Raw genomic sequence first — 26,498 nt, 5'->3', positions numbered from 1 at the left:
TATTATACTTGTTTTTATTTATTTTTGCATGAAAAATATTTAAACGCGATTCGTTTAATGATAGAACAAATATTTTCAAAGTTTTGATGATTTTACGCTTGTTTGAAAAATGTTATGATTTCCAAGGGTTAGGCTGCTAACATAGGATGTTTAATGGGTGGAACATGGATGATTTAAGATGGAACGTGGGCTGGAGTCAAGCTTGACTAGGAAAAATACGCCTAGGGTTTCTTATGGTTCCCACGTGAATAAGTGATCGGCTAGGTTGCATGGCTACGCGTAGCTCGGCCAGGGCATGGCTAGAGGCGGGGCTGGATGTGGTCAAGGGCTGGGAAGAGTCCTAGCATGGCTAGGAGTCTAGTATAGCAGCTAGGGAAGAGTCCTAGCATGGCTAGGACTCTAGATTAATTTATTTAACATAGAAATTTCATTCCTTAATTTATTGTAGTCAAGATAATTCAAGATTCTACCTATCCAATTTATGTGTTTAGCATTCTTAAAATCCCAACATATGCAATAAATGTCTCCTGACAACAACTATACTTTTAATCGTCAATTAGAACCTAGATTCAAAAGTTTATAATAGTGCAAAAAGAAGGTTTAGAAACGTGCATTTGTTTTTAAAACGCTCGAATTACGAATACCGAAGCGGTGGAACGTCAGTGACGAATGGAAGACGATTTCTACCTTTTTTTCTTGTCAAAACCCCATCGATAACCCACTTTGGGATGCAAGGGAGTCGGATGATCGTTGTTTGAAGAAAGAACGATGAAGAAAAATGAAGAACGAAGAAGGAAAAAAAATCAAAAACATCCCTTGCCAAGAGCCCAAGTTTTCTCTGACCATTCCTTGAACCTTACGTGAATGTGTGTGTGCGTGTTTAGGTTTTAATGTATAATTAAAAAAACAAAAAAGATTTTTAACTTTTTAATTAATGGGTTAATCAACACTAGTTTTTAATTAATAAATTAGACCCATTAAGATTAATAAAATTATTAGAATTAAATTAAAAAAGTTTAAAAATACATATTTCCAAAAATTCCCATATAAAATACATAAAATTCCTTGCCCCCTCTAATTAATTTAAATTTGACCTTAAAAATACAATAATTCTTAAAATATTATCTTTTAAATCTTTAATATCTTAATCTTTAAAATACATATTTCCAAGATAAAATACATATTTCCAAGATTTTTCTTAACTAAAAATAAAAATTTAGCTTTTAAATCTTTAACATCTTAATCGTCTCCGATCCTCCGTTCCCGGCCACCATCAATATTCGTCTGAAAATCTTTAAATTATGCAATCGAGTAAAATTACATAATCAATCATTTAGTCACTCAAAATATATCATTCATGCATATAAAATCATTTAATTAAAATATTTTAGAAATTTAATAATTTTCATGCATGCGATTTACGTAGACTGATTTTCGGGCGTTACAATACCGCTGCTGCAAGAATTTTATTTTAGGTACAAGATAAAAAAGGCAGTGAAAATTCAGAAGCATATCAGAGTTGGAAAACGAGAAGCTATAAACCAGACATTCCCAGATGAACAAATTTTCGAGGTAAGCCACTGAACTTCCATTGGTTTGCTAATATTGCCAATTTCCTCTCTTGTGGTGTTTTACCTCCAGATCTAAATCACCATCAAAAGAAGAAGTTTCCCCATGATGTTAAATTCTATATGTGGGATGAACCGTTCGTGTTCAAGAGATGTGTCGATCAAATTATCAGAAGATGTTTGGTTGAGGAAGAATCACGTGAAAACCTCTAACAATGACATTCTGCACCATACGATGACCACTTTGGAACATCAAGAACAACAACAAAGGTATTACAGTCTGATTTTTATTGGCTCGGTTTATTTAAGGACTATTATTCCTGAGTGAATTCATATGATATGTGCCAAAGAGTTGGAAATATTTCTAGGCATGATGAGTTACCTTTGACAAATATGTTGGAGGTGGAACTCTTTGGCATTTGTGGAATTGACTTCATGGGACCATTGCCAACTTCCTTTGGCCTTTATTATATTTTACTTGTTGTGGACATGTTTAAAATGGGTGGAAGAAATTTCTACGAATACTAAATGATGCTCGAGTTATGTGTATTTTTATCCAGAGGAATATTTTTACTAGATTTGGAACGCCAAGAGCCATACTGAGTGATGAAGGTACACATTTATGTAATAAAATTTTTAACGAACTCTTGGCTAAATATAATATGAAACATAAGGAGGCACTCACATAACAATCAAACGGACAAGCAGAAATATCCAACCGTAGATCAAGAAAATGCTGGAGAAGACAGTGAAGACAAACCAGAAAGATCGGTCAATCAAGCTCGACGATTCATTATGGGCCTATAGGACGACATACAAGACACCTATCAGGATGTTTCCCTATCGGTTAGTATTTGGTAAAGCGTGTCAACTACCGCTAATGCTGGAGCATCAAGACTTTTGGGCTGTCAAGAAATTAAATTTTTATATGAAGGCTGTTGGTGAACAACGATATTTACAACTAAGTGAGATGGAGAAGTTCAGGAATGATTCTTACGAAAACGCGAAGATTTATAAGGAGAAAATAAAGAAATGACATGCAAGCATATTCTGATAAGAGACTTCGAGTCGGGACAAGAAGTACTGTTATTCTGTTCTCGCCTCATACTGATCCCTGGTATAACTGATCATATAAGATGGAAAACTGAAATCATCTGAAGATTAATGAGATAAATGATCGGATGCAATCGAACTGAACAAAATTAACCGAATCAGTAAAGTCAACTGAACTATCAGTTAGAACTGACCAAGACGTTTAAACTGACAAGTCATACTAAGCAGACTGCAACAATCAGAAGGAGCGCCGCACAACATACTGCAACATTGTACTATTGTCAGAAGAATGTTGACACACTCAGAAAGGAGAATCAACGGATATGTATTAATTAACACATTCAATGTTACCGTTGGAAGAAAATTCTATAAATAGTTGAGGAGTTCAGTAAGAAGATTGATTGAGAATTTTCGAAAAAAAGAACATTTGAAAGATTCAGCTACTCATCTAAGATCAGTTGCGATATTTGCGCAGACAAAAAGCTCACACTTCATAGTCATATTCATAGCATTCAGGCTTTTATTTGAGCAAAAAACACTAGCACATTACATTTTTGTATTCGATCTTTTAAGATCACTTGTGCTACGTTACTGAGCACGATTAGTTTGAAATACTGATAAGTTAGTAGAAATTAAGAGTTTCAATTTTGGCAGTATTTAAGTCCAAACTTAAGTGAATTATTACACTTGTTGTAATCAATCAAAGTCTTTTAGGGAAAACATATCCTTGTGATAGAAGGGGTGACGTATGAGCGTTTTTAGTCTCCGAACATCCATAAAAATCTTCGTGTTCAATACCTTATTTATTGCTTGAGTATTCAATCTATCAGTTGGTTTATTTTCGAACTTCAAACAAGTTAACTGATTGATATTGACAACAAGATTCTTTAGTTCATTTTAGCACCAAACTGATTCATACTTTGAAAAGGGCCAAAAATAACCAAGTGTTTATTCAACATCCATTCTAACACTTTGACCCATCAAAGCGATCCTAACACGATGTGTGGGAGGCGACCCATAAATTTTCTTTATTTTTATAAATTTTTCGCTTTTAGTTCAATCTTGTTTGATTACATATTTTTGGATGACTCAATCAATATATTTTTTTATTCTTGCAGGTGTAAAAAAAGTCCGAAATCAGAAGCCTACGCACATCTGCGCGCACACCATGTACCAAAGCAGCAGAGATATGCGTGCACCTACCCGATCTTAGCACGCACATAACATAGACACAGGCGTGCAGCTGCGCGATCTCTGCGTGCACCCACGCATGATGGCATAACCATGAATTACAGACACGAGCGCCTGAATGCGCGATATGAGTGCGCACCCGTGCGCGAGACTCTATTAAAATCATTTCAGATATGCATTTTTGGAGCATTATAAACCCTATCTTTTCTCTTCCTCTCTCTCAGCGGCCGCCACACTTCACCTAGCCTACTCGCCATTAGCCAACCGCTGCCTCGCCATCACACTGACCACCACCGGTGCTTCCTTCCTTCTCGGTGAACTAAGGTTCTCTCCAGCAAACCCTACTCTCTCCAGCATACCCTTCTTCTCCAATGAACATATCCTTCTTTTGACCTGTGGGTTTTCAATCATAGGCTTGCTATGGTGGGTTATTATTATTAAATAATTATGAGTGCTTGACTATTGATAATTGTAGAGTATAGAACTGTGTGGTTGCTTAATTGTCGATGTTTTGGGGTGAAGTTAGTGTTTGCAGCATTTACGGGTAACATTGGACCAAATCTCATTACTTTAACCCCGGAGGAGTTACAAAAGATTGTATCTGATGCCATAAAGCAAGCTATGGCCAGGAAAGAAGTATCTCATCATGTTACACCATCCGGGGATAGACAGGGGCATGAGCAGGAGCAGGAGCAGAGATGAGGGAGGATGAGATGGGAGGAGAAGACGAGGAATCTAGCGCCAGGTCTGAAATCTTTCAACTCTCAAGCATTACACATATTTTCTCTCAAATATTGCTTGTGTCTACCTGAAAAGGCTGCTGACTTAAGCATCGGAATGGCCACGTCGAACACCCCTTCGGCGCCCATTCATGAGTTACTTTCTTATTTACAGGTGCTGTCCAAGCCATTATCTTCACTCAAAATTCCCAAAACACAATAAATTGTTGATTTGATCCGTTGGAGCTCCTTACCCGGCTCATCCATTTCAGACAGATCACATCATTGGCGCCGTCTGTGGGAAACTTGAGTTCAAGACGTTGATATGGCTCGTACAAGAAGAACCAACCAAGATAATTCTCGCGCCCAGGATGATGGAGGGCAGACTTCAAGACAAGCCGGTGTTAATAACACTGGACCAAATCTCATTACTTTAACCCCGGATGAGTTACAAAATATTGTATCTGATGCCATAAAGCAAGCTATGGCCAGGAATGAAGTATCTCATCATGTTACACCGTCCGGGGATAGACAAGGGCATGAACAGGAGCAGGAGCAGGAGATGAGGGAGGATGAGATGGGAGTAGAAGACGAGGAATCTAGCGCCAGGTCCAAATCTCCTACCGTGGCAGAAGAGTTGTTGGAGTTGAGACAAAAGATGAAGATGCTGGAAGGACAGTTGGAGAATCAGGGCACTTCCTGGGCAGTTCCTAGGGGATGCCCGTTTGCTGAGATCATTGTCCGGGAACCTCTTCCCGGGAACTTTAAATCACCCAAAATAAAGGATTATAATGGCAACGCAGACCCAGAGGAACATCTGGCCAAATTCGAGAACATGGCCATGCTACATTGTTACACTGATAGAATCAAGTGTAAAGTGTTCCTGACAACATTGGTGGATTCGGCTCAAAGGTGGTTCGAAGGTTTGGCCCCCCAAAGTATTAGTTCTTTCAGAGACTTCCAAAAGATGTTCTCACACCATTTCAGTAGCAGCAAAAAGTACAAGAAGACTGCTTTTAGTCTTTTCAAAGTCAAGCAGAGCCCGGAGGAGAGTTTGAGGGCTTATATACGAATATTCAACAGAGTGGCTCTGGATGTCCCGACTTGTGCCACTGAGACAAAGACTACTGCATTCACCCAGGGCCTGAGAGAGGGTGAGTTTTTTAAATCATTAACTAAGAAGGTGCCCGGGGATTTTGAGTACTTATTGTCCCGGGCTGATAAGTATATTAACATGGAAGAGGCTCAGAAACAGAAGAGGGAGGCTGTTAAGAAGGAGAGAGGAGATCGGGTGTCTAAGCCCGAGAAGAGGGGGCAAAAAAGGAGTAATCCAGGGCATTTTTCTCAGCACGTGCCTCTGAAGATTGCCCGGAAAAGAGAAGTACAAGAATGCAGTAGAGACCTGGCTCCGGACCATCAATTATCCTTGCCAGAAAAGAGAGGATTGTGCACCTTCCACAAAAAGTGTAACCATAACACTGAAGATTGCAAAACATTAAAAGGAAATTATGTCTCATCTTCCATTCCCGGACCCAGTCACAACAACAGAGAGCCGAGATTTCCACCTTGGACATCTCGGCAGCCAGGGTCGAGCGCCCGGGGAGGAGGTATGAGGAATAGTCCGATAGGAGAGCCCGGGAGAAGAAGAGAGCCCGAGCTTGAGAGAAAAAAGAATTCACCCCCTGCTACGGGGTTGATAAAAATGATATCAGGAGGCTCTACTGACGGAGACTCCAATCGGGCGAAGAAGTCGAGGAGTAGGAGGGAGTGTATGGAGGTAGAAGGAATGAGGAAGAACGAGGCGGTCATCATTTTTGGCCACGAGAATTTAAAGGGAGTGAATCTACCCCACAATGATGCCTTGGTGATCCAAGCCCGGGTGGCAAATTATGACATTCTGAGAGTCTTTATTGACTCTAGCAGCTCCTGTAAATGTAATTTTTAAAGATGCCTTTGTGCAGATGGATTTGCAGGGCTATCACTTGGAAACTGTGGAAACAGCCCTCTTTGGCTTTGCTGGCCATGTGGTCTACCCGGAAGGGGAGATTATCTTACAACTAACCCTGGGCTCCCAGGATCTCAAGAAAACTGGTGATGACTTCTTTCACTGTGGTAGACTCCCCATCATCTTATAACATCATTCTAGGGAGGCCGGCCATGAATGAGCTGAGGGCTGTGGCATCTACGTACCACCAAAAGATAAAGTTTCCTGTGGGAGCCAGGGTGGGAGAAGTCCGAGGAGATCAGCCATCTTCTCGGAAATGCTATGTGGAAGCGGTCCGGGCGGATCAGAGAAAATCCAAGAGGGAGGAGAAGAAAGCCAGAGTGGATGTAGCAGGAGGAAGAGTGGTGGAAAAAGGGGAAGTGCATTTTGTAGCAGAAGAAGAGCAGGAGATAGTAGAAGTCGGACCAGGCCAACAAATCCGGGTGGCTCGGGATCTCAGTACATCCACCCGGGTCAGTTTAATCAACTGTTTAAAAGCTAATATCCATGTGTTTGCCTGGTCCCAACAGGAGCTGACAGGGATTTCTCCCTTAATATCGGAACACCAACTGAACATTCTCCCGGGATCTCACCCGGTAAAGCAAAAGAAGAGACACTTTGGTCCTGAAAAGGACAAAGTTATTGATGAGCAATAAAAAGAACTCCTGAAGGCTGGCCACATTCGAGAAATTCAATTCCCTTCATGGCTCTCGAATGTGGTCTTGGTGCCCAATCTACCGGGAAGTGGCGCATGTGCGTAGACTTCCGCGATCTTAATAAAGCTTGTCCCAAGGATCATTATCCTCTGCCCCGCATTGATCAATTGGTGGATTCAACATCGGGCTTCGAATTGCTAAGCTTCATGGACTCGTACCAGGGGTATCATTAAATCCCCCCGGCCAAGAGTGATCAAGATAAAGTCAGCTTCATCACCTCGGGATGTACATTTTGTTATATTGTAATGCCTTTCGGCTTGAAGAATGCAGGGGCTACTTACCAGAGTCTGATGGACAAAGTCTTCGAGAAGCAGTTGGGGCGAAATGTGGAAGTCTATGTGGATGATATTTTGGGCAAAACCCAGGAGGTTGCAAGCTTTATTGTTGATCTGGAAGAAACTTTTGCCACTCTCATGCAGTACGGGATCAAGCTTAACCCTGCCAAGTGCATCATTGGCGTAAAGAGTGGCAAATTCTTGGGATTCATAGTGACAGATCGGGGATCGAGGTGAATCAGGAGAAAGTCAAGTCTGTGTTGTGCATGCCATCTCCCCGATCTGTCAAGGAAGTACAGAAGTTGACCGGGAGGATTGCTTCCCTCTCTCGATTTATTTCCCGGTCAGCGCATAGAAGTTCTCCTTTCTTTCAAGTTTTGAGGAAGGCCCAGCAGTTTGGATGTGATGGTAAATGTGAACAGGCCTTCCAGGACTTGAAGATTCATCTTGCAGAACTCCCTGTATTGGTGAAGCCGGAGCCCGGGGTGAAATTATATGTCTATTTGTCTACTACGGAGTATGCTGTCAGCTCGGTTTTAGTAAAAGAAGAAGGCTCTGATCAAAAGCCTGTTTATTATGTCAGTCATGCTCTAAGAGATAAAAATTTTAATTGTTTTAAAGTGGTAAAAAAATCGTGTAAGAGAAAAAAATTTTAAGTGTTGTGAAGTTGTAAAATCGTGTAAGTGAGAAAATTTCTAATTTTAAATTAGCGACGGGTGTACATGATGCTGTTGCTAACTTTAGCGACGGTTTAAATGAAATCGTCGTTAATTTGAAATTAGCGACGATATAGGTTAAACTGTCGCTAACATTAGCGACGGTTTTAGGCAAACCGTCGCTAAATAATATTGTGTTTTATTTTAAGCACACGCTAATCGACAACGGTTTTCTCTCGATTGTCCGAAAAAACACGCTAATAAACAACGGTTCATGAAACCGTTGTCATAAACGTTCAAAGACAACGGTTTTACAGAACCGTTGTTATTGACCCTAAAAACCGTTGTCTTTGACCCCCAAAAGACAACGGTTTTATAAAAACCTTTGTCTTTTGCTTAAAAAATGATCTACGACAACGGTTTTAAATAAAACCGTTGTTAAAAGTTTTTTAACAACGGTTTTATTTAAAACTGTTGTCGTAGGTGTGTTGTTGATTCTGAAATTTCTTGTAGTGAATAGTCCTCTTGGCAGGATCATGACTCACTCTGAGGTGTTCGGGCGTATGATCAAATGGACAGTAGAGTTGGGGGAGTATGACATCGAATACAAACCTCGGATGGCCATCAAAGCACAAGCTCTGTCAGATTTTTTATCCGAGATGGTCCAACCCAATGAAGAAGAAGTATGGAGAGTATTCGTGGATGAGGCGTCTAGCCTTGCCGGGTGCGGAGTAGGGGTTGTGATAATATCTCCCCCGGGAGAAAAAATTAAACTAGCACTGAGGATTGACTCCCGGGTAACCAACAATGAGGCCGAGTATGAGGCTGTTCTGGCTGGTATTCAAGCTGCCCGGGAAGTCGGGGCTTCCCGGATTATTCTATATTCAGATTCGCAACTCATCACTCAACAAATAAAGGGCGTGTATGAGGCTAAGGATGACAAGATGCTAAAATATTTACAGCTCATCAAAGCCCGAACGGAAGTTTTTGCAGATTGGGGGATTGAACAAATACCCCGGGAAGAGAATAGTGAGGCAGATACTCTGGCAAAAATGGCTGCTTCTTTGTCAGAGGTAAGTACCCGGGAGGTCTTGCATGTTTCCCTGTTGATCCTTTCTACTGAGGAAGAAATGTTATCAGAACCAGAGGACTCCTGGATGACACCTCTGATCAAGTTCATGGTAAATAATGAGTTACCCGAGGACAGAGCCCGAGCTCAGAAAACTAAGAGACAAGCTCTCAGGTTTGTTCTCTTAAATAATATTTTGTACAGGAGATCATTCCAGGGACCTCTTTTGAAATGCTTATCTGAGAAAGAGGTGGATTATGTACTCCGAGAGATTCATGAAGGATGTTGTGCCGAGCACCTCGGAGAAATGTCTTTGGCCTGGAAAACAATGCTTGCTGGTTTCTGGTGGCCAACTTTAAGTCAAGATGCTGCGCGGGTGGTCCAAACTTCTGAGGGCTGTTCAACATCATTCAAATTTTAAGCACAACCCGGCTACTCTCATGAAGCCTATCTGGGCATCTTGCCCCTTTGATCAATGGGGCATGGATATCGTGGGTCCTTTCACAATTGCCCGAGCTCAGAAAAAATTCTTGTTAGTAGCTGTGGACTACATCTCCAAATGGGTAGAAGCCGAACCGTTGGCAAAAATCACTGAGCAGGAAGTATTAAAATTTCTGTGGAAGAACATTGTGTGCCGGTTTGGAGTGCCCAGAAGACTAATCTCAGATAATGAGAGACAATTTCAGGGCAAAGAAATTATATCATGGTGCCGGGAGATGAAGATCACATCATTAAGTATCTCATCATGTTACACCGTCCGGGGTTAGACAGGGGCATGAACAGGAGCAGGAGCAGGAGATGAGGGAGGATGAGATGGGAGGAGAAGACGAAGAATCTAGCGCTAGGTCTGAAATCTTTCAACTCTCAAGCATTACACATATTGTCTCTCAAATATTGCTTGTGTCAACCTAAAAAGCCTACTGACTTAAGCATCGGAGTGGCCACACCGGACATCCCTCCGGCACCCATTCAAGAGTTACTTTCTTATTTACAGGTGCTGTCCAAGACATTATCTTCACTCAAAATTCCCAAAACACAATAAATTGTTGATTTGATCCGTTGGAGCTCCTTACCCTGCTCATCCATTTCAGACAGATCACATCATTGGCGCTGTCTGTGGGAAACTTGAGTTCAAGACGTTGATATGGCTCGTACAAGAAGAACCTACCAAGATAATTCTCGCGCCCAGGATGATGGAGGGCAGACTTCAAGACAAGCCGGTGTTAATAACACTGGACCAAATCTCATTACTTTAACCCCGGAGGAGTTACAAAAGATTGTATCTGATGCCATAAAGCAAGCTATGGCCAGGAAAGAAGTATCTCATCATGTTACACCGTCCGGGGATAGACAGGGGCATGAGCAGGAGCAGGAGCAGGAGATGAGGGAGGATGAGATGGGAGGAGAAGACGAGGAATCTAGCGCCAGGTCTGAAATCTTTCAACTCTCAAGCATTACACATATTTTCTCTCAAATATTGCTTGTGTCTACCTTAAAAGCCTGCTGACTTAAGCATCGGAGTGGCCACGCCGGACACCCCTCCGGCGCCCATTCACGAGTTACTTTCTTATTTACAGGTGCTGTCCAAGCTATTATCTTCACTCAAAATTCTCAAAACACAATAAATTGTTGATTTGATCCGTTGGAGCTCCTTACCCGGCTCATCCATTTCAGACAGATCACATCAACGGGTATACCATATTAGTGAAAGTTGTGAGACTTTGAAGCTAAGTTTCAGTTGTGCTGTTGGGAATTAGTGTGGTGCTTCTATGCATCCAAAAAAGAAAACGAAGGGAGATGCCTCTTCCTCCGATACTTTTGATCAACATTTAGCTGTCATAGTTTTTTTCCCCTCCTAAACACATGTATTTGTTTTAGTATAGGCTTTTTCAGTCTTGTTTTAAAAGTATAAAGTAAATTATTTTAAAAATATATGAAATCTAAACTACTTATTCATATAAAAATGAGAATAGATATTTATTTAATTTCAGAAAAAAACCATCCCGATTATTAAGCTTTACGTACTTATCCACACAAACTATATATAATTTAAATTGCCAAACATTGGTCTATTTTTGTGTTTTCAAACTCCACTTTATGTAAAAAGCAATGGAAGCCCCAAGCAACAACCACAACCATGTGATATGCTTTTATACTTTACTCATCAATAAATAACACATTACACACACAATTCAATAATATATATTTCTTCATTCTTACAAAATTAAAAACAAGATTTAATAACTTTTATAAATTTACTCCATACATACACATAAAAACGATATCCCATAAAATAATCGTTCGACGCGTCACATAGACTCATTTGCATATCATATATAGTCCTATTTTCTTGAGTCATCTTAGGAATGATCCAGAGATCTAGACTTTTGGGACACATTATGCCAAATAAATGGACTATCCAAAATAAGGTATAAGAAGGAGAAAATATGTATTTTATTTAACATAAAATAATGATGAATTTTTATTATATACAAAAACACTTACTTCACCTTCTTTACTTTACTCTCATCCCCATTTTTTTAACTCTACGATACTCTGCCATTGGGGAGATCACTCCGAGATAAGAGTAGATCTATTGTGAAACGGTCTTATGAATCTTTATCTGTGAGACGCGTCAAGCCCTACCGATATTCACAATAAAAAGTAATATTCTTAGCATAAAAAGTAATAATTTTTCATGGATAAGCCAAATAAGAGATCGTCTCATAAAATACGACATGTGAGACCGTCTCACACAAGTTTTTGCTATGAGAGAAATCCTTGCACACCTTCACTGGTTTATTAATTATTTTCATGTGATTTTGGAGGTATTGAACCATCAAGACTTAATATAGCAAGTAACATACGGAGAAACCGATTTGGTCGAGCATCGAAATGTTTTATCATTAATATATTAATAAGTACAATAGTAAAAAAAACACATGTTTTTTTATGTATGGAAATAATTAATTAAAATGTAATAAGAGTACCATATATTTGATTATTTGGTAGTATATAGTATTGGCAAGAAATTAACCCATCCAAAAATAAAATAAAATAACAAAGAAAAAATGAAAAGAAATTAATCCAACTAGAAAAAAAGTGACCGTTAAAACGATACATTTAATAATTTTTAAATTATCTCTTTCACCGTGTTATTTCTTTTGAAAAAATAATGATTCAATTCAAAATGAAAGAAAGAGGGACATATTTGAATTCTCAGTTTTCATGTGACAGCTTTGCTCCTACCCCAGTGTCTCCTCAAGCAGACACCCTTTTCTCTGTAATTTTTTTCTCTTTTTTTTAGCTAAGTCCGAACAATTCTTAACAATGGCTGGCTATGTTGGGGTGTTGGTTTCAGATCCATGGCTTCAGAATCAGTTCACGCAGGTGGAGCTACGCAGCTTGAAGTCTTTTGTAAGTTTTGTGTCGTTTTTGTTGCCTTTCTTGAATGAATTCTTTAGGTTGCGGTTGTGATGAATTCGGTTCTTGCAGTTCATGGCGATGAGAAGGGAGAGCGGTGGTGGTCTAAAGCTGGGGGAGTTGCCGGAGAAGATGTCCAGGCTGAAACACGTGGGCGAGAATCTGACGGTGGAAGACAGAACTGCGGTTCTTCAAGATTCGTATGAGAACTTGGAAAGTGAAGTTGATTTTGAACTCTTTCTCAGGGTAAGCCGATGTTTCTCTGCATCATTTAGATTTGATCGAGGAATTTAATTATAATTTTAATGCAAAACATTTTTCGAAAAGGTGAATGATCCGAAGGGTTGAACTTTAATTCTCGATCTATCAAGATGATGTAATAAAGCTGAAAGATCTAAACCGATTGATCAAGATTATGTATTGTTGGTTTCTTTCTTTAATTTTTTCATTTCTTAGCAGTTAAACGAATCTCAAAGCTTTAGCAACATCTTGTTTTGATTACACAGAAATGATTTCGATGGTAAAATATCCTCGGATCATATATGTTCAGGATTATTCATTAGCTTTGTGCGGCCACGAAGTCTGGGATCAAAGGGAGCTGTTCACTTTATTTGCTATTGGTTCCAATTTTCAAAATGTTAATTTTCTCATTTTGATCTCCTTAACAAGTCTGTTGCTTAGTCCCGTTTCACTATCCTGATGTTTTAACAAATGCAAGGCATAAGAAAGACTTGGCAATTGAATTTTTGGACATTATGTCTAGACGCTGTCAACTCAGCCTGTGGATTTAAATTGAATTTTCATGAAAATTCAAAATGGGTTCAACAATTTGATTCTTTAATTTTTCAGTTTCCCTGTTTCTTATATTATCTGTATAGTTTGTATGAATTTTTTTTTAATATGTTGTGAAAGGTTTATCTCAAACTCCAAGCTCTAGCAACCGAAAGATGGGGAAGTGGTGCAAAGAATTCATCTGCATTCTTGAAATCTCCTACTTCCACACTGCTACATACGATAAGTGAATCTGAAAAAGCGTCATATGTTGCACATATCAATAACTATCTTGCCGCAGATGAATTCTTGCAGAAATATCTTCCTATTGATGCAAGCACCAATGATCTATTTGAGATTGCCAAAGATGGAGTTCTTATTTGGTGACGATCTATTATTGCAAGTCATGCATGTATGCTCTTTATTTTGCGACTTTGTTTGAACTTTGAAGAAATGTGTCCTTCGAATGCAGTAAGCTAATTAATATTGCTGTACCTGGAACAATCGATGAGCGTGCGGTAAATACAAAGAGAATGCTCAATCCATGGGAGAGGAATGAGAATCATACATTATGCCTCAACTCTGCCAAGGCAATTGGATGCACAGTAGTCAATATAGGAACTCAGGATTTTATTGAAGGAAGGGTATGTGTACTCATTCCATTTTCCTAATTAAGCTAGACTATCCTTTCACATTCATTGTGAAAGGGGTTCCACAAAGATTATGATATTCTAGTTTATCCTTTTCTTGAGTCATTTTGATTATATTTTTTCTTGTTTTCCAGTTAATAATTTTCACTCACACTCCATTCAATGGTAGTTGTTGTATTTAAGTGATTATTGATGAAAATTTACAGACACCATTCTCAGCACTCGTCAAGCTTTGTTTTGGTAGGTTGAAATTGCTGTTTTTTTAAATACTTGAATTCTGAAATATTTTGCATTTTTCTTTCAGTCTCTCTCTTTTGGTGTAGGAGAACTAACAAATGAATATGAAGCTGTGTACAAAGCGGATAGAGCTTGGTTTTGCAGGCTAAAAAGTGTTTGCTAATCATTTTGCCAATCTGCTCTAATGTTATATGAAATTGTCCTTCTGCTCGTATTATTAACTTACTATGATTGGAATTCCCACTCTCTGTCGTTATTTCTTAATATGCTTAAAAGGTTCTATTGGTTGCTTGACGAATTTTGTTGCCTTTTTTATTTGATTGAAATCACCTCTCCGTGTGTTGATTTGGTTTCTTTAGTTGACATTTGATAATCGTGATGTTTCTGGTAAATATATAATTGTGATTTTTGAATAATTGACTTCAATCTAGTTCTTAAATCATAACAATTTTTGCACCGCTAATTTTCAGAGACATCTTGTTCTTGGAGTCATATCTCAAATTATCAAGGTATGAATCAAGATTTATATATACCTATAGTATAAGATCACAAATAACAGGAAGTTAAATCTTTTTACGTAGCACCTTTTCTACATGCTCTTATAGATACAACTGCTGGCGGACCTCAATTTGAAGAAAACACCACAGTTGGTTGAGCTGGTTGATGATAGTAAGGTAATTGATATAAGATTTTTATATAACAGAGTGGAACTTTATTCTTTCCTGAAGAATATCTTGGCCGCTGTAGTTTATCCACTTTCTTATTTTAAATATCAGGACGTGGAAGAGTTGATGAGCCTTCCACCTGAGAAGATCTTGCTAAGATGGATGAATTTTCAATTGAAAAAGGCAGCATACACGAAAACAGTTACAAACTTCTCTTCTGATGTAAAGGTAGGTAAATGGAAATGAGTCGAGATTCAGATTGGTTCCGTTTTCTACATATAATCGTGTTCACCGTTCACATGGTATTTGGTTGTTTACATTGGTATTGTTTCTCCTCTTGGTTGTTTTTTTGCTTTATCTTCAATACTAGTGGGAAGCTATTAACATTTGATTGGTGAAATTCCTGGTCGAGCAGGATGCTGAGGCCTATGCTCTTCTCTTGAATGTTCTAGCCCCAGAACACAGCCATCCGTCTACGCTGAAAGTAAAAAATCATCTCGAGAGAGCAAAATTAGTTCTTGAACATGCTGATAGAATGGGTTGCAAGAGATACTTAACGGCAAAAGACATAGTTGAAGGTTCTCCAAACCTTAATCTTGCATTTGTAGCACATATCTTCCAGCACAGGTGAGAGTACTTTCTGAATTATGCTACATCTTAATTATGACATTTTATGCATTTTTGGTGATCAGATTAACAACTGACTATGGCTCTATTGCTACAACTGCAAAAATATAATAGCAGTTTCTAGAAACTATATACAAAACACCGGATTGCTGACTGATCCTATTAGGCACTGGATAATTCTTGTCTCTACTTCACTCTTTATTTCTATTGTATAGCTGATGAGACTTCATATACAGGAATGGACTCTCAACCCAAACAAAACAGATATCTTTTCTTGAAACCTTACCTGATGACACACAGATCTCCAGAGAAGAGAGGGCATTCCGGTTTTGGATGAATAGTCTCGGAAATTCCTCGTGCATTGACAATGTCTTCGAAGATCTCAGAAACGGGTTAATATCTCTTACTTTTTCCAGGGAAAAAATTTACATACTTTAGTGGTCCTCCAAGAGTTTTTCAGAAATCTGGACATTTTTGCTTTGTTTGCAGATGGCTTCTCCTCGAGACACTTGACAAAGTGTCTCCAGGGATTGTTAATTGGAAAATAGCTACCAAGCCACCAATTAAGATGCCATTCAGAAAAGTAGAAAACTGCAATCAAGTTGTGAAGATAGGGAAACATTTGAAGTTTTCCTTGGTCAATATAGCTGGAAATGACATTGTTCAAGGGAATAAGAAACTAATATTGGGTACCTTCTTGATACCATATATTTGAGAAGAAAAACTAGTAGTGCTATATGGTAACATCTACCCTTTTCGTGGATTTTCAGCCTTTCTATGGCAGTTGATGAGGTGTAACATGCTTCAGCTCTTGAAAAACTTAAGGTATCATTCCCATGGTAAAGAAATTACTGATGCAGACATTTTAGAGTGGGCTAATGGAAAGGTCAGAAATTCGGGGAGTCAAAGTCACATGATCAGTTTTAAGGTAGAATTCACGAACCATTTTTATTCCATGGATGTGTATGTAACTGAAAACACGAAAAATAGCAGGATCAATAATTGTTTGTTTCTGCATCATCAAGAATTGCAGCAGGACCAAGAGTTATAGCTGATGTAATGATATAACTCAGATTTTTAAAACTGAAACTCAAATATCATGTTTTGATGGTTTTATCAAAAACTATAGCTGACAGTAATGTTTAAAAATGCATAACTCTAGAGTACTACATTCGATTGCTTACTTGCAAATTATTGCTCTTAGATTTATTGGTTTATTATTCCACTCTGTGCATCTTAGTTCTTTTCATTTGACTCCCTCCAATTTATTATTATTGTAGAGACATTTACGAAAAGGTATGCAATGTCATGTTTTAGGATAAGAGCTTGTCTAATGGAATATTTTTCATCGAGCTACTCAGTGCTGTGCACCCCAGATCTGTCAACTGGAGTCTTGTTACAAAAGGATCAACTGGTATGTATCTTTCTTTGTGATTTAGTTGTATCCATATCATTTTTCTGTTGGATCTGGGTTTTCTACACGCCCAAACGCAGCGGAAGTTTTAAAATTTTTATTTATTTTGACAATCAAAATATGTTTTGCTTTGGGTGCTCGTTTGATTTTAACAAAAACATTCATAGGATGTTAGAAAATTATACCTTTAGTGAATTAAATCACTTGGCACCAACTCATCCGGTATGACGGATCTAGTTCTTGATGAATCCATACGAACTTTCTTCAAGAGACTCCTTGCTTTTCTTCTAATCAGATCCACGACTGGATGATCTATTCCTCTTCCAATTTGCACTAGAAAATTGGGAGAAGTTTTGCGTTGGAGATCAAGGTTTGAGAGACGGTTCAACCTTTTTCCTTGAAGAAGGTGGCCGAAATTTTTAGGTTTTGGGAAGAGGGATTTTCGAATTTCTCAATTAGTGGTGGCTAGGGTTATGGCTTCTCAACACCTATTTATAATTAACTCATGACCTAATACATATAATTAATATTAATGGGCTTGATTAATTAATTGGGCTAGTCCAACTAGTTTAATTAATTTAATCAAAGTCCATTAAACTTTAATTATTAAGTATGTTGGACTTATACTCCTACAAGCCCATTAAACATACTCATACCAATTTTAATTTAATATTTAACAAACTCAACTTTTGAGCCTTAATAAATTAAATCGATTATAAATTCAACATTTGAATTTATTATTTAAATTATAAATTCAACTCCTTAAATTTTCTCACCTCCAAAATTTAATATTTAATAAACTCAACTTTTGAGTTTAATAAATTAAATTCTCGAATTTTATAAATTCAACTCCTTGAATTTATTCTCCCAAATTTTATAAATTCATAAATTCAACTTCTTGAATTTACTATCTCATAAATTCAACTCCTTGAATTTACTATATCATAATATAAATTCAACTCCTTGAATTTATTCTCTCAACGGGAACAAACGATCCAGTGCTTGTGTGACCCTCAATGGTTCAAGGATGCAGCTAGCCGTGGGTTCACAACTCATTGTGATTCAGGACATAATCCTTTATTCGGGCTTACCCTAGTTAGCCCTATTCTTTTCATCTTGAACTCAATTCTGATTGCACCCATCGGATCATGGTAAGAGCGTCTAGTAGCATCGCCCCATGATCCCCTAGGTATCACTGATAGTGCCTGCAAGAATCAGTCGATTATGATTAACGTACAGTACGGTCCCTTCATCTCATATATCCCGATCGAATCTGCAACCATTGGTTCATCGAGGGTTGCATAATAATTCGATAACTATGTGATGTGATAACTATAATAGTGGCATCGCGTGTACTATTTGAGAACTCCTTCTCTAACGTACATCTCATACTCTGGCCGGAGATTCCATGCACTATTATTTTTATCAGATCACACAGGATATCCACACCCGTAGGTGAGCGGTGAATCCCTGACTCCAATGCATTGGCTCCTATATGTGTCGCAACTGTACCCAACCTCGCCACCTGATGACTCTCCTGGAGCCGGTAAACGAGTCAAAGCACAGCCCTAGCATATAGAGCCTCAGTGTTGTCCTGGGTCGTAAGGACTAATGGTGTACAATCATAACCACTTGGAAAGTCCGAGGGAGGGTTGTTCGGTATAATCATCATATGACTACCCATCTGCATATTTGGACATCTACATGCCCTTACCAAGAAACGCAGTACACAACATCACAGATGCTAGTCTCGAGCTCAAGCGACCTTTATCCCTATTTTAGGCGGCTGAATTGACTAGGAACGAATTTAGAATATACAGTGTTTACAAATGAGTTTCAACATCGAATTACGATTCATTTGTATTAAAGCATAATCAAGGACTTTATCTATGCTGTTTGCATGGGTATACAGATAAAGTATAACAAGACCATAAAAAGTTAAATTATATTAAAATAAAGATTGTTTATTACACTTGAGTCAACAAATTCCCTAGCCAACCGTTGGCTTGCAGGGCATCTACTCTAACATTTTCTTCATGGCTTTTCGCATGGATTCATCATTTTGAAGCTCATTTTATTGTCCTCTAAACTTTGGATGATGTAGAGGATGAGAAGAAGATGAATGCAACGTACATAATAAGTATTGCCAGGAAACTCGGGTGCTCCATATTTTTGCTTCCGGAAGACATAATAGAGGTAATCTTCACATCAAACTTAAACGAGACCAATCCTCATAAAATAAAAAAAGGGGAGACTACCGCCAGTGATTTGCTTCATATTTCTCTTTCATTTGCAGGTAAACCAGAAGATGATCCTTACATTGACTGCAAGCATTATGTATTGGACATTGAAACAACCGATGGACGATCGACCATTTGGATCTTCGGACAGTGAAACTGGAAGCTTTGTAGATACGAGCTCAAACTCGACCATCGATGATACTGCTTCTGAGTCATCATTGGATGACAGCAATAACTAAGAAAAAGAAGAATTTGAGCGTGAGTACCTTTTTTGTTGTATTGTATTGATCCTTTGATTGGTTTATAGAGTGATTTTGAGTGTAGAAATTGAGCATTTGAATTCATTTTTGCTGAAGCAAAAAAAACTACACATTTGTATAGTAAAGAAGGCCATTTGTACACCTTCAATTCATTAGGGGCTGGGCGGGTCTGTAATCAAACACCCACACACACAGCACCCCCCGCACCCCCCCCTCCCCCAACCTGTTTGGATTTGGTCTAAAACTTGAGACTTTAATGTCAAACAATTTATTTCAATAAATTTCAAAACAGTTTTTTTTTGTTTACTCGAGTTTATACGAACTTATTTTTTTAAAGTATAAATTAAATAACATAATATAAAACATTTTCTTACTTTAATATTTTTTGCTATGTATATAATTAAAATTCACACGAAAAAATATATTAAAAGATAAATTGAACTAATAATACTGATGCTCATAATCCACACCTTAAGTTTACACGCCATACTTCGATCAAATTTAATTATTATTCCATGTTTAGATTGCACGACAAGATAACATCACCTCAATTGAAAATCCTTTCAGTAAACTGAACTTATAAGTTCTCGTAATTTGTTTGATAAATATAAGTTATTTGACAGCTTATAAGTTGTTTTCTAGAAAATAAGATACCACATTTTTTTAATAAAAAAATCTTATTTTAATATTTCACTTTTCAAAATAACCTTATATATCTTTTTAAATACAGACTTTATTCTCAATTCTTAAATCTCTATTTTATTACTTTTTTTTTTATCGAATTTATAGTTTTATCCTTTTGTTATAATATAAAAAAGAAAATTAACTACAATTTTTTTAATCAAAATTTTACTTGCACACAATAAAAATAATATTAAATCTTTTTTCTCAATCATCGATTTTTCTAAATATAAATATAAAATAAATTTATTTTTTAATATTAAAACTATTTATATTATTTTTAAAAATTTTAATGATAAAAATATCTTATAACACATTAACTTTTTTAATTTATTTAAAATAAATTCATTCAAACACTTTAATAATAATTTATTCTAAATAAAATATTGATGAATTGTTTTAAATAATTTTACACTTAGTCAAACAACATCATAAATAAATAAGATTATATTGTTTACCTTAGTCTTTTCCCAACGAGAAGCAACAGAGATGATGCGCCTCGTATTGGAGAAAAAATCAAATATTACCTATATTTTTTTAATATTCTATAGATTCCATCTTCCAAATTACATAACCTCGGACTTGAAAGTTATTTCTTCTACCTTTGATGTGCTATACACAACGAATATACATACGCGTGCAGCTAATGCAAGATTCAGGAAAACTTCCGACCTTCAAAATTTCATCTCCTGTAAGCAGCGGACACGAACATGCTACCTATCGATCACTAGAGTAGTACATATGGGTTATGATTCGGCTAAAGTTTACTAACCGAATCTACTCCCCTGTATGTGTTATATTTCAAGAACTCGTGTTCCCAGATGATGCTTCATTGAGCATTCAGGGCTGAACCAGTTTTTGGAATCACCAGCGATGGTAAATCCCTGATCCTATACCCATTACCCCAGAAAGATGCTAGGCAAAGACCCATGATAGCCATAGCAACGACTGAGCAAGCAGGGGGGACGGCTTGAGTGCTCCCGAGGAATTGGGTTGCTAGGAGTCCCGCCAGCGTAGAACTTTGCATCCCCGTGCACAACGAGATTGTCCTACAGGCTTCTTCCTCTAACCTGTCATCATATCGTATCACTTTAGCCTGTTTAATAATGATGATTTGGGCAATCAATGCTCCGGGAATAATGGGCGAAATTCAGGACAAAAAAATTTAAAATGGAGTGGCGATGGCACCTCTCCCTCCTCCTTCAATTCGATCATGGTGATGTTTAACTGACATTTAACCATTCTTCCTACACCTCATAGAAAGATTATAATATTGGAATCACCAGAAACCTTATCCGACATTCAAAGTGAATCAAATTACCTCCACAAGTTCAAAACATCACCAAGTAGATGCAATCATTAACCACTTGTTTTTTATAACCAAGAATCAGATGTTCTGAATATCACACATCTCGAAGAAAAAAATCCCAACAAGTTTTGTCTAGTCTGAGTATCTATACATGCACCTATCGGACTTTAGCTCCGAGGAATCCCAAGTGGCTCCAACAGTAGGTACTGAGAATCCTCATAGCACAGTTCAAACATCAACAAAATGGTTTCAACCATAAACCTCTCTGTATCAAATTATTTCATCATGCAAGACAGTATTCATTTGTGTCACCACTATTAGATCAATAGATGCCTAGATTGTTTATGTACCATGAAATATGGTTCAATAGTGACTAGCAAACAAGTAAATGAACATAGAAACTATACAATGATCGTAAAACTGTTACTTTATTTGGACCCACAAAGAAAGTACAGTTGAAATAATACTTGCCTGAATGGTTGAATTTTGGATATCCAATAACCCAAAGTGAATGCCGCTGTATGAAATGATAATACAGGGCCGATCAGTCTCAATCCCTCTGCAGAAAGAATTTGACTTCTATTTATAGCAAGAGGGCTTCCAATACACAAGGACGTACAAATCATCGCGACAAATGTCATCACCGGTTGTAGAATAGTCACAACCGATCTGGCATAAGTGTTGATCAACAAGCCAAGTGTTACTGGAGCAAGAACTACCTGCAAAAGCAAATTCATGAGAAATATAATACACTGAGCAATTACAATTGAGTCCCAACAAGCATGATTGTGCACATAAATTGTTTCGAGATAAATTTCCCAGATCGCATAAAAGAAAAAAGAAAAGAAAATCTGATAAATGCCTACTCTATTAAGCCTTAGATACCTGCAAAATCGATTTTGACATTGCAACAGCATCAACTGGAACGACAGAACCAATAAGAAGGCCAGTTAAAACAGGAGTAACAAGGACTGATGCCATGGTAGATGAGCTGGTCAAGAGGATGCTCAAAGCCACATCTCCTTTGCCCAAGAAGCTGGCATAACTAGATAATTGAGCTCCCGCCACACATGACATAAGAACAAAACCAGCAAAGAACATTGGGGACATTCCAAATGCCCGGGCCATGAACAAACCAAGTGCTGGCTTCAGCAAATACTGTGCAATAAAGCCAATGGACAACGGCACAGGTCTGTAACAGATAGAAACACTCATAAGTTCCATATGCTGTTATATTTAGATAAATGGAACCAATGTTAACCAAATATACGAATAACGAAAGGAAGGGAGCAGAGAAAAGTTTTGACCTCTTAAATGCCAGAGTAAAATCATCGATTGAAAGTTTAATTCCAATAGACAACATAATGCCTCCAAGTGCTGGCGCATATAAATCCTTTGACACCCTGCAGGTTCTTCTATCGTTTACAAACAAGAAGAATGTGCACATCTTAAAAACGTATCAACGCTAGTTAACTACGATAATAAGAATCTAGAGGTTATTATCATTAATTTTCAATATCACATAAATCATGGAATGAAACAGATAAAGTTTTACTAGGCATGTGCAGTTATTACAAGAAGTTGCTATGCCCGAACAAAGTTCCTTGAAATAAATGTACAATACTATCTTATCATAAATCATAAATCTTAAAGGCCCCAAACACCCCACCAAAGAAGAACAAAAAAAAAAAAAACAGTAATAAATATTCAGTCGTTAAGCACATGGTTTATAGGAAGAGTCGTGGTCGTTGTTGCAATAACCACCTATCCACTTCCATGGCAATTTCATGTAGTGGTCTTGACTATTCCATGTATAACCGCATCATACAACTCTAAAACACTTAGAATTATAAAAAAAAAAATTAAAATTGTAACAAATACAAAAGTAAAGCATTTTGAATATCACATCATAACTATAGAAGGCAAAAAGCAATATATAAATACCAAAAATGTATTTTAACAGTTCAAGAAGAACCATAATGATGTTGATGATATATATCACCTTTGCTCTCTTATGTCAATGGACTATAACAAACAATAGCATCCAGAGCAAAATCACATATATACCAAATCTAATTCTACTTGAGAAGATATTATTCTCATATATACACAATCTCCGTTTCATTATGTGCCATGTTAGTGACCGGCTTCCACCAATTTTTAGGTGTTTACACTCCATATGCATCCCGTAGCACTAATTTATAAGTCTCACTAGAACACATTGGAGTATGATTTCAATCACGAAAATAATTTCGCAAAGGAAACTCCAAAACGAGCCCAATCCTAAAGGCCTATTTAACAAATTTGGCAGCAAAATTTCGAATCTGTTCTTGTATGTACTGAAAATTTACTTGTATAATTTGATGTTTCCTGTCATGCTCACCATGTGAAAGTTGAAGGCTGGTAAAGGGCAGCTACGGCAGTGAGAGCAACAACAAATGGAAGTAGAGCAGACAAGAATTGAGAAGCATCAGATTTCGCTTCAGCTTCCACAAAACTCTTGGGATCCACACCGAACGAAAGCAATGAAAAGTTCCCCTCTCTTTTGTGCCACCCAACTTTCCCAATGAAAGGCGATGAAGTCGAACATGCAACAGCAAACAAAGTCCCTCCATTAAAATTCTTCGCGTTCCTCGGAATCCCTTTTCGAATTGAAGCAAAAGAATGATCCTTTAAACTGCAGGACACCGAAGTTTTAGGTGATGATGGCTGGAAAAGTGAAGTCTTGTTGGAGCTTTGGAGGGAGAAAAATGATATTGTAGACATTATTGAAGCGAGTTTTCTGCGGGCAGAGGGCAGAGTATTCGCTCGCCGAAGAAGAGAAGAGTTTTCCGGCGAGGGAACGGCGGTGAGGGGGAGGATGGGGTGGAGGGGTGGGATAAGGTAATAAAAATGAGTTAACTGTAAAGCGTTGATATTTTCCTTTATATTATATTATATTATTTGTATCAAATTGTTCGCACAAAGGGATCACAATTATCCTTCCAATATTATATTTTATATAGTCTTTTCTGTATATGTTATTTAACTAATTTTATTATATATTACATAAAACTATAAAATAAATAAATTAGTGAACTAAATATTTCAGAAAAATTTATACAAGTTTATTTTTCAAAAAAATTACTTGGAAATTTATCAAGGAAAAAATGATTCATAATGATATTTTCTGAGACGCTAATGTGTTTGAATTATATTATTTTATTTCTAATTAATTTAATATTTAATTATTTTCAAAGGTCTTACTTTTAATTTTTATAAATTTGGATACCTTAATAATAAATATAAATAATTATATGAAATTCATAAGTTATACATTATGTTCTTTGAAACGTCTGCTGTTTAAACTACTACTAGATATTTTTTTTTTGAAAGCTACTACTCGAAATTTTATATTTAAATGCATGCATGCAATACTGCTGAAAATTCACATTAAAAATATCTGTAATCAACTAATAAGTAAAATACTGCAGTTAAAAATCCATAACAAATCGTCATCCCCAAGCTTACGTTTTTAAAGAAATAATTCAAATATGAAATATGTGTAAAGTTTCTGCCAACTATCAACATATAAAACGATAGCGTATAAAAATAAATATCCAAATCATTCCTATCTCATAAACATGATGAGCGGAAGAAATAAGGTCCTCGGGTTAGCGTGCGCACATGCAGACCCGCCTACTTAGTCTTTGGCGCCTCCAGTCTCCTCATCGATATGCTCACCTACATCGTTCACACCTAGTGAGTATAAAGACTCAACACCTGTAACGTTATAGTAAGTACATATACATAACAAACAACACTGAAAAGTACTGTAATGAAAATACATTTCATGATCGTAAAAGTCGCATGCATAATCATAACATGTTGAAGCATAAATATTTTCATAACATATCATATCATATCAGCATATACGTGTTCGTTTTTCTTAATTTGAATTCCGTTCATTAATTGTGAATTTCGTATCATCGTGTCAGTCGATGGATCCATCTACGCGTAACCGTGGTACTCGACGGGAGGGACATCAGCGACAACATGTATAACTATGGTACCAGGCGGCGGGGACATCAGCGACACTCTCACCCGTCAACTGAGCATTGGCCTTACATATCATCATATCCTTTCATATTAGTCACAATCAAGTCACTTCGTTCAACCTTTCATTATATTCATCACTTTTAAAAATTCATGCATATATATCATTTTTTCTTTAAACCAAACATGCAACACAACTTTTAGCATTATCGTTTTCGAACACAAAATCCCGTAAACTTTCAAAATAAATATTTTAACATTCATTACAATATTCAGGACACTGACAGGACGTCTAACATTTTTCAGATGTAAAATGACTGTTTTGCCCCTGAAACGCTAACTTCCCAAATTACCCTTGGACCTTAAAACGATGTCCCGAATCCATCCAAACTTACCAAATCACCTTAAAATACACCCCATAAGTATTTCTCAGACGTAAATTTAAGCTCCTCAACTAATTTCCTAATTCGTTTTAAGACTTGAACCTACGTCCCAGTTTTAACCCGAATCGACTCGAAACTTAACCAAACTTGGATCATAGTTTATTAACACCTAACCATACCTTATGTAACCAAAATCAAACCATTTAAGACCTTGGAATAGCTTTGAACGTCTACTGAATTTTCTGCACAATTTGATCAAACCCTAGCCCAAGTCAACCTATGAGATCTTCGAGCCCAGCCCTTAGCCAACATGTCAAACCCTAACCAACCATCATAGGACCTAGAACGAGCCCTTAACAATTTGATGGACCATGACCTACAGGCCTTACACGATCGGCCCTCAACCCATGCATCTACAAGGCTTGCACGACTCCAGCTTCCTCCTATAGCCCTAGGCCTTGCAACAGCCTTTTCTCAAGCTATTTAGGACCATGACTTGACCCCTCTAGGGACCACTGGACTTGACCAACAGCAGCCCACAGCCGTGTCCTTCTAGAACCAAGTTCCAACCC

General features: G+C 37.5%; 2 protein-coding genes across 2 annotated transcripts; one reads left to right on the top strand and one right to left on the bottom strand.

The window, feature by feature from the left end:
• Positions 1-12,410: 12,410 nt before the first annotated feature.
• On the top strand, positions 12,411-19,725 carry LOC142529476 (fimbrin-2). Its single transcript, XM_075635018.1, has 14 exons — positions 12,411-12,648; positions 12,727-12,900; positions 13,567-13,808; positions 13,898-14,069; positions 14,783-14,821; positions 14,918-14,986; positions 15,089-15,205; positions 15,393-15,604; positions 15,841-15,996; positions 16,094-16,293; positions 16,375-16,532; positions 16,922-17,018; positions 19,123-19,214; positions 19,315-19,725. The coding sequence occupies exons 1-14, from the start codon at positions 12,562-12,564 to the stop codon at positions 19,495-19,497; spliced, it is 1,998 nt and encodes a 665-aa protein (XP_075491133.1). The 5' UTR covers positions 12,411-12,561; the 3' UTR covers positions 19,498-19,725.
• A 1,004-nt stretch (positions 19,726-20,729) lies between these two features.
• Positions 20,730-24,401, bottom strand: LOC142529362 (putative sodium/metabolite cotransporter BASS3, chloroplastic). The gene is made up of 5 exons (XM_075634873.1): positions 23,892-24,401; positions 22,816-22,911; positions 22,394-22,700; positions 21,980-22,227; positions 20,730-21,269 (listed from the first exon to the last, which is right to left on the bottom strand). The coding sequence occupies exons 1-5, from the start codon at positions 24,272-24,274 to the stop codon at positions 21,029-21,031; spliced, it is 1,275 nt and encodes a 424-aa protein (XP_075490988.1). The 5' UTR covers positions 24,275-24,401; the 3' UTR covers positions 20,730-21,028.
• Between the last annotated feature and the right edge of the window lie 2,097 nt (positions 24,402-26,498).

The sequence above is a fragment of the Primulina tabacum genome, chromosome 16 (assembly GCF_025594145.1).
Source record: "Primulina tabacum isolate GXHZ01 chromosome 16, ASM2559414v2, whole genome shotgun sequence".
Classification (NCBI taxonomy): domain Eukaryota; kingdom Viridiplantae; phylum Streptophyta; class Magnoliopsida; order Lamiales; family Gesneriaceae; genus Primulina; species Primulina tabacum.
The sequence above is the reverse complement of the archived record's forward strand: the minus strand, read 5'-3'. Positions and strand labels throughout refer to the sequence as shown.

What these genes read in the sequence shown, in the direction of transcription:
- LOC142529476 (XM_075635018.1), top strand. Translation starts at nt 12,562, where the DNA reads ATGGCTGGCTATGTTGGGGTGTTGGTTTCAGATCCATGGCTTCAGAAT. An exon ending in AGGATTTTATTGAAGGAAGG is followed by an intron (nt 14,070 to 14,782) that starts GTATGTGTACTC and finishes GCTAATTTTCAG; the next exon opens with AGACATCTTGTTCTTGGAGT. An exon ending in TTCGAAGATCTCAGAAACGG is followed by an intron (nt 15,997 to 16,093) that starts GTTAATATCTCT and finishes CTTTGTTTGCAG; the next exon opens with ATGGCTTCTCCTCGAGACAC.
- LOC142529362 (XM_075634873.1), bottom strand. Translation starts at nt 24,274, where the DNA reads ATGTCTACAATATCATTTTTCTCCCTCCAAAGCTCCAACAAGACTTCA. An exon ending in CAGCCTTCAACTTTCACATG is followed by an intron (nt 22,912 to 23,891) that starts GTGAGCATGACA and finishes AAGAACCTGCAG; the next exon opens with GGTGTCAAAGGATTTATATG. An exon ending in TCCAAAATTCAACCATTCAG is followed by an intron (nt 21,270 to 21,979) that starts GCAAGTATTATT and finishes ATATGATGACAG; the next exon opens with GTTAGAGGAAGAAGCCTGTA.